The sequence below is a fragment of the Salvia hispanica genome, chromosome 1, assembly GCF_029641045.1.
Source record: "Salvia hispanica isolate PSC_SH4W2 chromosome 1, Shi_PSC_v1, whole genome shotgun sequence".
In the NCBI taxonomy this organism is placed as follows: Eukaryota; Viridiplantae; Streptophyta; class Magnoliopsida; order Lamiales; family Lamiaceae; genus Salvia; species Salvia hispanica.
In genome coordinates this window covers 42,730,251-42,742,720 of record NC_142692.1, presented here as the reverse complement: position 1 = coordinate 42,742,720, position 12,470 = coordinate 42,730,251, and the positions used below count along the sequence as shown (strand labels likewise).

General features: G+C 37.1%; 1 protein-coding gene across 1 annotated transcript; it reads right to left on the bottom strand.

The window, feature by feature from the left end:
* Window positions 1-683: 683 nt before the first annotated feature.
* KEA3 (K+ efflux antiporter 3) lies at window positions 684-7,907 on the bottom strand. The gene is made up of 19 exons (XM_048126545.2): window positions 7,696-7,907; window positions 6,893-7,273; window positions 6,305-6,406; window positions 6,040-6,120; window positions 5,422-5,523; window positions 5,149-5,226; window positions 4,575-4,643; window positions 4,405-4,455; window positions 3,823-3,936; window positions 3,641-3,742; window positions 3,416-3,550; window positions 3,060-3,241; window positions 2,846-2,981; window positions 2,679-2,750; window positions 2,483-2,581; window positions 2,027-2,188; window positions 1,619-1,708; window positions 1,377-1,538; window positions 684-1,063 (listed from the first exon to the last, which is right to left on the bottom strand). Exons 1-19 carry the CDS (start codon window positions 7,741-7,743, stop codon window positions 836-838), a joined length of 2,394 nt encoding a protein of 797 aa, XP_047982502.1. The 5' UTR covers window positions 7,744-7,907; the 3' UTR covers window positions 684-835.
* Between the last annotated feature and the right edge of the window lie 4,563 nt (window positions 7,908-12,470).

Sequence of the window (12,470 nt, the reverse complement as noted above, 5' to 3'; positions counted from 1 at the left end):
TTTTTTTGCTAAAATCCACAATTATGAGTGGTCTTAGCAATGAGTGAGTACTCCCTCCGTCTATTATTAATTGTTCACTTTGGTTCCGGCACGGATTTTAAGAATTGTAATGAAAAGTGGGTTGAAAAAAGTTAGTAGAGTATGAATCTCACTTTTATATATTAATTTTATAGTAAATTGTGAGTGGAATGACTTAGTGGAACATAGGACCTACATATTATTTATGGTAAAAAAATGAAAGTAGACAATTAATAGGGGACGGACAAGAATAACAAAAGTGGACAATTAATAGGAGACGAATGGAGTATTATTTTTTTGGTTATAATTCACAATCTTCAAACACTATCAATTGTGATTAGCTATCTTATACTCGTTTCATCTACCAATAGAAGTCTCATTTCTTTAAAGCACGGGTATAAAAATTGTTAAAAAAAATGGGTGAAAAAAAATTAGTAAAATATAGATCTCACTTGTATATATTAGTTTTAAATTATATGTGAGCAAAATGAGTTAGTGGAATGTTGTCTCTTTACCATTTAGAGTAATTATAAATCAGGAATCGTATTCGCGGATGGACCAAAATATAAAAACGAAACTCTTATTTGTGGACGGAAGGAATAGTATTTTAAAATCTACATCAAAGTACAAGTGTATTTAGTTAAACCACTAAGAATAAACGCTGCTGAACTATAAGCCACAGATACAAATCATTACTGAGACTCTTGAACAATATGTACACATTGTGGTTAATACTAAAGATCAAATATAGTATACAAAAATTGAGCTTTCAAAGGCATGAAACAGGGATATACAAATTCAGGAAGTTGAATCATGTCTAACGCCCGTCATTACCAACACCTACTCGATTCTTCACATCACCTTCCGCTGCAACGCTGCTTTCTGTACCTATATCGCAGTACAACACTCCTTTAGCTTCATCCTCCTCTAAAACTACCTCGTCATCTTCATCGTCTGCCTCCATGGCCCCGCTTTCACTCGCCCGAGATTCATACCTTGCACTTCTAGAAGGTTGATATGCCCCTACTAAGTCTGCAGCCCTCAGCTTAAAGAAACAAATCATTTTTCACTTGTAAGATATACATGTCACAAGCATCAGACAAAACAGTAGGGAATGTGTAATTTTGGGAAGTGATGATGATATGATGATGATGTTATTGTGTATGACTGTATGCTCTTCTCTTTCTTCTAGCATAAACCTTGGATGTTGGGTTCCGGTCATGGCGTGATAAACATGCACATCGCATCCAATTCAGTCTTTCACGAGAGAATCAAGCATATTGAGATTGATTGTGACTTGTGATTCATTTTTTCAAAGGTGGAACATAAATGTGTAATCTAGTGTGGGAATAGAATACCTGCAATGGCTTCATAACAGTCATCTCTTGATCATCACTTCTTGCTACAGCTTCTTGAGCTTGTACTTCCATCGATTCTCTTACAAGCTGCCTTAGGAAGTTTACATCATCAGACATAACACCAAATCCTGTTAAAAGCTTTGACCCGAGCTGCAAACTTGTCTGGGGAATTGAAAGGAAAAAACTGTCAAGACGCTATATCACTTCAAGATATTTGATGACGAGAATGCAGATCGCGATACCTCTGCATTTTCAAGAATGGCATCAGTTGCACCCGCTTTCTTCAGTTCTAGCAAATGCATCATGTCCTGTGCACGGACATATATAGGAACCTGCAAGATTCAAGTATTAGCCACTCTGTAGTAGTATAATGAATTTAAAGTAAAAGGAAGCTTTACCGGCTAAGCCTGTGTATGGAAGAGTGTGCTAGTGTGTGTGCGAACAGTTAACTACAGCTTCGTGAAAACATCACTAGAGTCGTAATTGGAGAGGCTCAATTGAGCCATTCTTTAATTCTGAGGGTGGACTTGGGACAAATAATCAAGGAGGGGAAGGCCACGGAACACGGGAATAGTTGAGTCTATCATCTAACCCTTATCCTTGTTATACATACATATATATGTGGAGAGACAGAGAGAGAGAGAAGTAACCGCAGGAAAGACTAGACGAATGCGCTCAACAGCCTCAAGTGTCTTCTTCTTCCCAGTATACATAATCAAAATAGCTTTGGGGGAATTGATGCCAGCAGACTGCAATACAGCTGGGCGGGAACCATCGCCATAGAGAACAGGGAAACCAAGTTTCCTAGATGTCTGTAATCAGCAAAAAATAAAAGTGATATTGAGTCTTAGGCTCAGCATAAAATACAGAAAAATCCAACCTGACCATAGAGAAAATATTAATCCTACAACAGCTGGAAATCTCGATTTCATTATGTAGAATAATTAATAATAATAGAAAGTAGAAAAAGTAAAAAATTATTGCCTTCCAAATCTGTTTATGACCAACTAAACTGCAAATGAATATTTAATCCAAAGACACAATTATAAGGGTCTACGCAGATCAGGAGCATTTATTAGAAATCTCGAGGATCTCAGAACACCAACCTTCACAACAGAAGGATCCAGATCAAAAGCGACATACGGCCACCCAGCATCACCATCGATCCCAGAAGCTAATGGAGTTGCTAAGAAATTGGCAAGGACCTTGTTCATAAATAGCTTACAAATATTAGCTCAAAATCAAACCTATTTTCCGCGAGCTAATAAGTTGGATGCATTAGAAATGATAAACGAACTATACCTGTGCCTTTTTACCAAATCCAACTATCACAACAGGTTCAGCGGCATCAAAGTTTACAGAGTCATCAGCTTTCTGTGTCAATTAAAGGACAAGCTTATTTGACCATCTAACTAAATAAATCACATCAAATACCTGAATAAGTAACTATCATTATTTTAGGAACTTACATTCTCATCCTCAAATTTCTCACCAACATAATCAGCCAACTTTCTTCCCACGTCATTCAGAAAGGGTGTGAGAGACATTGACAGCACAACAACAATAATGAGAAGCTTGTTCAGTTCAAGAGGTAGCACCCCAAGCCTATTACAAGTCCGGAGTTAGCATGTTGCAATTCTATGACAAAAGAATGATCGATCAAGAAAAATAATTCATTATTACCTGTTTGCCAATGAAAATACTACAAATGCAAATTCACCACCTTGAGAAAGAAGCAAGCCTATCCTTATGCTCTCTTGGAGAGTCAGTCCAACTCGGGGACCTAATGCCGTTATTATCAATGTCTTGATAACTATCAAACCTGCCAAGAGTGAGATCACGTTTGGCCACTCTCGCAAAAGCAGCTGCACAAAACAGGTGAACATGTAAAAGGGAGTTGAAAAAGATCCAAAATGTAGGTGCTTGAGTAAACTAAATGCAACAAATCAGTGATGTGCATAGATGAAACATGAACCATAGAAGACACTAGTAAAGTTGACAAAAGATTTTCCCACACAATGTCAGAATATATCCAGTACCTGCGTGTCAATCGAAGTACCAGTTGTCACAAAAAACAACCCAAGAAGTAAGCCTCTGAAAGGCCGTATGTCGGCTTCAATCTGTGTGCGGTAGTTAGTTTCCGCTAAAAGAGCCCCAGCTAAAAATGCCCCTAGCTACAAATAAATAAATTTAGAAACCATCTACCTTAGGTGTGAAGTACACCCATTGTAGTTAGTATATATTCAAAGTATACAGCATCAAACCGTGTCACTGAAGCCCAACTTTTGGGTAATTAGTGAAGTTCCTGCAACAGTAAGCAAGCAAAGAGCGACAAAAGCTTCTGAACTCCTTGCTTCTGCAACAACCTGGAATCAACAGCCGAATTTCATCGCAGGCAAAATAAAATTTTGGATGTAGATTCTCTTTAAGATAAAGTTGTTCACACCTCAAAAACCCGCCTCAGAAGATACTTTCCACCAAGAGACAGCAGACCTAATCCAAGTAAAGCTTTTAGACTTTCTTTAAGAAGTGTTGGCCAAAGACTTTCTTCAACCAAATTCTGCAGATAAAACCTTTGGAAGCTTTAGTAGTAGTTTGGTAGAAACGATGCAGCTTCAGAAAATAACAATCTGATAGGCAGCAGCCTTGCACCCAAAATCAGTATTGTAGAAAACGATCTATATGTTCACCATTTAATTCTTTAAAGTACTTAAGCAACCAGCTAGTCTAATTGGATGTGATGTACTATCTCAGCATCAGTTTTTTGCAAGACCATTTCTTGTTTAGGTTACAAAAATCACGGTCCCAAGATGATGACTATAATCAAAACTAGATAAGTGACTGAAGAAAAATAAGTGATACCTAATTCTAGAAGTGATCATTGTAACTCGTTTTAGGAGCTCTCGGGCTCATCTAAAGAAAGCTTAAGCAAACAAACACTAAATAACTTACAAGATGATTTAAGGAACACACAAGTGTACTCTAAATAGGATCTTATTGTTTATGCCATCTGAATATTTCAATATACCTGGCTCTCCAGCACCGGCAGTATCACAAGAAGTGGGACAACTGCAATGTCCTGCAAATACCAAGCAGTAGGGATCCAAAGGTTACTAGTTCGAACACTGTCATATGACCAATCCCAGCCAATTTAGTTTTATTTCCTTAAAAGATGGGGATATGGAAAACATATAACACCTGCAATAGAAGTATCCCTAGAGTTGCTGACCCGAATCTGGTAGGGAGCTCCCCCTTTTCTGCAAGAAGCTATAATAGCGTGTAAGAAAATAATAAGTACGACCAATGCTTTTGGTACTTATGAATGGCCTCAGCCACCTCGTTTTTCATTCTTACTATCATGATAATGATATACAAAGCTCATCTTAAAGATTCTTTAGTACATAATAGAGAAAAACTGAGCTAAGCAATCAAAGCCTGATGAATGAAATGGAGGAAACATGAAAAGCCGGTAATAAATAAACTTACAGAATATTAAGAAATTACAGTGAAGAGCTATTGAATCTGAAATAGATCATCATTTAATTCTGAAGCCACATCTTGCATAAAATGGTTAAAGTTCAAGTGTTAATTAGATGGTAAGGGGGGCATAGTCACATAGAGAACTCAAGGCACAAATTGGACAATAGGAGAAGGAAGAAAACAATTGCTCGATATAGACTAAAATTCGCAGTATTATAACTTCTGCACAGTCGATTTAAACAAGCCACAGATAAAGGAGCACCCACTATTCAGGAAATTTGAGCTTAAGTACCTGTAGAACAAATGCCGAAGAAGATAAGGAAAGAGCAGCACCAATAACCACAGCCTCATCAATGCTTCGAATGTTGACCTACAATTTTTCATAGAGCATCATCGAAACACAACAAAATGACGGTAACAGTAAATAAACTGCACAGACACACAGAGAGACATATAATTTGTCCTTCTGCTTTTTAATGTCTTGATAAAGGGATATATGGAGCATACATTAAATTTTGCAAAAATAGATTTTCCTTGGAATCAAATCAGTCATATAATATATTACCAAGTCAGGTCTTGAGTGGAAAAGAAACTCCAATATTTTCGTTCCAATAGCACCGTTTGGTGGCAGCTCAAATGCTGTGAAAGCAAGAGTTGATAGTATAACCTATAAGGTGACAACACAAAATCAGCATAAAAAGACAGCTTACTGCATGAATAATCAAATGGAAAATTCTGACATAACATTACAACCTAGACTACACTGAATGCATTATAACTTATAACAACTAACAAGAAACACGGGAAAAAGAAAATCAAAAAGATGGGCTAAGACCCATCGGCTAAAAGAACTTCATGCATATGAATCTGCTTGGACTAATTCAGGTTCCTCCTTAATCAAGCTAGCATAACTGAGATTAGCTAAAAGTAGCTAGTGTCTAGAAAATGAAAGTTGCATAGCTCTATATCCAGGAACATCAAAGCTCTACAGAACACAAACCTGGCATTACTCAAAAGCTAGATCTATCTTTATTTAGCATATTCATTGCTTTTTACCATTCGATCACATCTTTTACAGGTAAAGAACTGACATGAAACGGGATGATGAAAACCTTGTGGCAAAGGGACCCAAGAGAATCAAATGGTAACAAATTACAATGAACCAAAATGTGTCTGTATATACCTGAGTTAGCCCTAGGCCAAATGCAAATTTAGCAAGAGCAGTCAAGCGGGCAAGCGAGAGCTCCAAACCCATCTCAAACAGCTGCAAGAAGTTATCTGTAAGTTAGCTGATAACCGTTCAAAAGAAATGGATAACTTTATATCATAACCAGAAAGTGAATAAAGATGACCACGCAGAAGCCAATGAGAAAGTAAAATAGTTGTTTGGGCTTAGTCCATGCTGTCATGGAAGGTTTTCAATCCAATAAGTAAAAATTTGAATTTACCAAGAAGAGAATTCCCCATTCAGATAGAACTTTAACATCTGTGAGATTTCTAATCAAGCCAAATTGGTTGAGAATAACCCCTGCGGAGAAGAAACCTAGAATCTGAAACAGGCAAAGAAATTAGCACTTGTAGGCATAAATATAATATGCTACAAATCAAAAAAGAGATAAAAATTTAACACTGTAGTATTTCATACTTCATAGTTGAAACATAAAATGAGTTAAGTTCATTCTAAGTTACACATGAAAAAGTACACATTTAGTGCAGCCGACACGGCAATCAGACTTATCAAGTTATTATACACTTGCAATGTTGTCAGATATTTGGCTAATTAATTCCTCTCCAGAAAAGAGGCACTCTAGTACATGTTACGAGCATTTCTGATTCATTCAAAGATGTGAATAAATTCTGATAGGTCAAGAACCCATGATTCTGCATAATCATCAAGAACTCATATAACATATCTCTGAAAACATGTGAAATATATCAAAAGAAAGCATTTTACACACGAACAGTTGCTACAAAAACAAATTTGTAAAAGTTAGCGAATGAAATTTCAAGAATCCTACTTGGTAAGGTCAACTTACTGGACTAGCTTTAATCCTTTTGAAGACAGGAACCACAAGTACTGTTACACATAAGAATGTCAGCGTGTCCAACCCCAAGTCGTTGATAACATCCACAGCTGTCGCAACATCAAGTGAAGCATGTATCCTAAATCTGAAATTTTTTATATTTCTACGGCTGAGAAGGTGGGACTTTTCTCGACCAGTTACTGAGTAAGATGATAATGGTCTCCCTTTGAAACCATTGTACCCAAGATGGCAATTGATTCTGCGACTCATGGATAGGGACAAGGAACCCGCCAACTGACCACAACTGGATGTAACAGTAAGATGACATTGGTACGGGTGGGAAGCCGAGGCCATTGATCTAATAGGATTAGTCTGGAAACTGATGTCAGAGCCCTGCATTAAGTGCAGGTTGATTAGCAATTCAATTGCCACACGAGTGTAAACACATATCACACAGATTCACATGTATAATTAAACAGCCAAAAGCTAGAACATATCAAATCTCAACAGAGAAAATGTGTAAACATTCTATGTTGACATGAACAATATTTCAAAATATCTCCAGCTGCAGCAAATTAACCCAATTAACAGCAATCAGTAAAAGGAAACATGAAAGGCATCTCAAAATATCTCAATTTTATCGTCAACAAACAAAATTCAGCACAAGTTAAAACAATGATCTCTCATTCTCCAACTAAATTGCAAGGAAATTGATCAAAATAAAAAAAGCAAAAAACTATTTCAATGAATTAAACATGTAATTAAGAATTGTACGATAATCAAAGAGAATTAAACGAAAATGAAGTGAGACTGACTTTGAATTTGTGGGCATGAGCCACGGCATCAAGCATACTGACATTCATGAAACCAGAACGAGCGGCCTAATCAAACAATTGCAGCTAACATTTGACGAAGGCAGAGTGAGAAAGAGTCTCCGGAGTTGAGATAATGGAGTTTGCAGTAGGGAAGGAGGAGGAAGAGGAGGAGCCACACGTTCACGCCATTGGAGTTTTTGGAGCTTTTTGAATGACAGAAATATATTTGACATTTTAGCGGTCACAAATCACAATATCAAAATATGGATGATTGTTATGTGATTACGTGGCATTTTCGTGATTCTTAATTTGGTGTTTTAAGTTTTAATAATCAAATCTACAATTTCATTATATTGAAGAAGTGAGAAAATATAACATAGATTTACTAAAGTTATATATATAGGGCATGTTAGGGTGTCACCACCCCTTAAAATAACACCATACCTTCATTTCTAATCAATCATTTGTACACGTGGACGAATAATAAGCTGTCACGTAGAAGAAAAAAAAATCTGAAAAAGACGGTCAGCAATTTGTTGCTTTTTATACAACAATTTTTCTTGTCCAACAATATACGACACACTATACAGCAATCTATAGATTGTTGTGTAGTGTTTGTAATATTGTTGTGTAGCGTTTATAATATTGTTGTGTAAGTGGTGTCACAGTGTCACTTTAACAGGGGTTGTCATTTTAACACAAACTTATACGATCATCTAACACATCAATAAAAATATACAAATAAACACTAAAAAAATCAACTAGGGTGGTTTAGAAGTATTTCAAATAAATTCATTCGTCGATCTCCATATATAGATGATAAATTCAATTAATGTAACTTAAACAAAACATATGCATAGACTTTGTGGTTTAGTGTGAAATTTATCATGTCACGGGTCGAGTTCGAGTTGATACACAATTAAAAACTGAGTAAATTAAAAAATAGTATCCAAAAAATGAGGTTTGCATTTTTTTTTATACGCAATATAGGAAAATCACATTTAGGTTGTTAGACAGTGAAAAATCAGCATTTAAATACATCTTTTAACCATTTTGTCCCTAGGCAGTCAAGGGTATATTAATCTCTCTGTCTCACAATTATTTCATCTTTTCTTATTTTAAAAAGCTATACATTTTAGAAATTATGAAACTGATAGGAAGATCCCACAAGAATTAAATTATACTATATTTTACCCCATTTTAAAAATCTTCTCATAAAGCCCACTCACAAAAATTTTGCCCATATAAGTTTTGGTAATTCACGATTTATTTATTTCAGTGATTTTTTTTATCTCTACTAATTTTCGAGCTTCTATATATTGCATAGAGTGTGTTATGGTGTGTAGAAAGCATGAGCATGACTCTCCATTTATAGGGCCAAGCCAATGCATGGGAGGCTGCTGGAATTAATGGCACCGTTATGACTAATGGGTAACGGCTAGAAGTTATAAATGTCTCTCAGACTCGATGAATCTAAACATCTGAGAAAGTTCCCGATGTATCTGGACTTGCATTGGTCACACGGAAGATGAACGGCAGCCAAATGTCTTCCCACATCTCCTCGGGGATGTTCTCCCATGTCTCCGAGGGATGGATGTCTCCTAGGAGATCAACGGAAGACGTTCCCCATCTCTCCCGAAAGATGTTCCCCATTTCTCCCTAGAAATTATAGTATTAGCTAGATTCCATCGATTACAGGTCTTCCTCTCCGTCATGGCCAACAATTATAAGATGTTTAGAATTGTAATAGAATGTGTTAGTTTTAAATAAATTTATAATATGATTTGAAATTGGTGCACTGTGTGCAAAATTAGCATAACTAGACTTATATCAATAAAATATATCAATACATTTTACTTTATCGTCGGTTAACAAAGAACGACTGGGGAGTGTGGTTGGATAAATGTTGTCGGTTGTGCGTGTCCAACCCTCTCAATAACAGGAAATCGGTGGAGGGGCACTTGCTCCATTTTGGGAGCTTGGGTTAGTTGCTAGCTTCTGTACTAAACTCAAGGATCGAGTGATATAGGGAAAGCGTATGATAGGACGACCTACCTAGTCACAACATTTACAAGAGTTCCAAGGGGTGCCAAAAGGATCGTCAGCTTGAAGGAACTCCTGTGGGAATAATAGTTTATTCTTCTTGCCTTTGTCGGTTGTGTCTGGGTCGTGCCATATGAATTTTACTTACCTTTTGTGGCGACATGTGAACAATATTAACCACTTCATGATTGTTGAGTTGATCCCACAACCCACGCAAATAAAAAATGATGAATTCGTCATCGGGGCCAAATTCATGTTGGACAATTGTTGGCTTTGATAAAAAATGTTGGGGAAGATATCATGTTTCGTCCTATATTTATCCATCAATACATAGAGCCTATTGAATTCCTGCCTCTTAAGGTAAGCAATGCCAACAAGCATCTTCAGTAGATCATGTAGCCTGAGATGAATAGAATGTATACCATTAAAGTGTTCATTGTTTTGATATGATATAGTGGATACTAACAGTGAATTATAATCAATGTCGAACTAATTTCTAGTGCCGAACTGTCGAACCTGTCATTAGTTTGTTTTAGGTCATTGTAGAACATTGTTAGTTTGTTTTAGTCATTTTTAGTTTGTTTTAGTTCAAAGTTAATGCCCATCCATCCGTTGGTGGTGGGAAAAGACATGACGATTGCATGCATTGGAGACGGAGGTCGGCGACGAGGATGTGGCCTCGTCGAAGGCGGAAGAGGACTAGACGCCGGTCGAGGTCAACAGGCGTCGCGTGGCGGCCGCGGTGCAGCCGGTGGCTCCAATGCCACGCCGCAGCTGTCTCGGACGGAACTGGCGGCATCTCTATCTGACGAGATGGAGCAAGGGCTTACGCTGAATGCATCTGCTTCTGCTTCGTCATAGTCGCCTTCGACGGCGGCGGCAGTAAATCCTCCTCCGATTCAACCGAAGATGGAGCAACAGCTTAAGCTGAAGGAATCTGCATCAACTTCAACTTCAACACAAGCACCTCAACCTGACCCCAAGTTCCCGCCAAGGCCTGGGTTTGGAAACTGGGGCGAGGAAGTAATAGCTAAGGCAAACCACTTCTTCATGGATATCAAAGGCATAAATCTGAGTCATTACCATGTGAGTCAAAATCATTTGATTATACGATTATACTATTATCTTATATATTATGTATTGATGTATAATTACTGGCCTTAGTAAACAAAGCAATCAATTTATCTTACATCACGCCATAGCAGAAATCCCATATATGTGATTAAAAATTGCATATGTATTGACCTTATAATTGTAAAATAGGAAATTGTGTAAGAATTGTAGCCCAATTAGACTTCGTTTGATTGTCTTGCTGAGAAACATCATGTTATGTTAGTTGGGATGTGTTTCATATTTTATGGATTATAGTCTATGTTAATCCCTTGATTGTTTGTCATGCTAGTGCATTGTGGTTAAGAGTTGGTTAAATATGATATACCTTAACGTGGTTAAGAGTGGTTAGATATGGTATACCTTAACGGATACCTTACCAAAAATTTGGTATGAGAAAAAACCATACATTTACCTTACCATGGTATACCTTATTTTCAGTATGACGAATTTCTATACTGATATTGTACCTCATTTCGATATATTATATTGAAATTCAGTATACGTACTTTTGTGGTATACCGAACTTTCAACATCAATGAAAATAAAGTATTTAGATTTTTAGTAACAGTAGGAAATTTGATAACTTGTTTCGATTTTGAGTTTCGTAATCAGTTGTGTTCGGTATATTAGCAAACCAATCGATAACATACGTTACATATCCAACTGAAGCAAGTTTATAGAGGCACGTATATGTTGTGACCAAGTAAGAATGTATATGCATAAATTAGCAAATCAATCGACTACATACTGACAAACTCATAGTTTAGGCTTGTTTTATGGGTGATTAGAGAGTGCTTTTGATGGTTTAAGATGCTAAATACAGGTTTTTCACCGCATATACACTAATTAGATGAGTTAATGGGTTTGTCGTAGTTTTGTGATGAAAACAGGTTGAAACGAGCCGAAGCTGAATTTTAAGGAGTTCTCCAGAAGAAAAACCCGACCGGGTGTTTCTCATTTCGCGGAAAACCCGGTCGGGTGTTTTGCAGAAGCTAAAGGAAAGCCCGACCGGGTGTTTTCCATTTCTCGGAAAACCCGGTCGGGTGTTTTGCAGAAGTCGGGCTTCAGGGAAGAAAACCCGGTCGGGTGTTTCGCCACTTACAAATCACCCGACCGGGTGTTTTGAATGCGTGCTCACTTAATCCTGATTTTTACTCCGAGTATAAAAGGGTTCTTACTCATTTTCGAACCCTAACTTCCCCCACCGCAAAATAGAGAGAGAAATCGAGAGATTCAAGAGGATTGAAGGCAAGGAGGCTTCCATCTTCAAGAGATTGAAGAAGAAAGATTATCCCCAACATCAAGTCCACCTTAGGGAGTTCTATTTTCCACTTCTACTATGTTTACTTTTGATGTTCTTGTATTTACTTTTGTTTTAGCTTCCATTATGAGAGGCTAAGTCTTTATTAGGGATATTGGTGAAGTTTGTATGGAATCCATGGGTTAAACCTTGATTTATGCTTATCTATCTCTTTGTGATGGTTTTGTTGATTATTGTGCTTTTTCATTATCTAATTGCTTAGCTACCAATTGGATGTCTTGTTCTAATCTTTGTCATTGAGAGATGCTTGGTTAGATTGTTAAATAATCAACAACTCCGTGCGTTTTATGTTATCGAG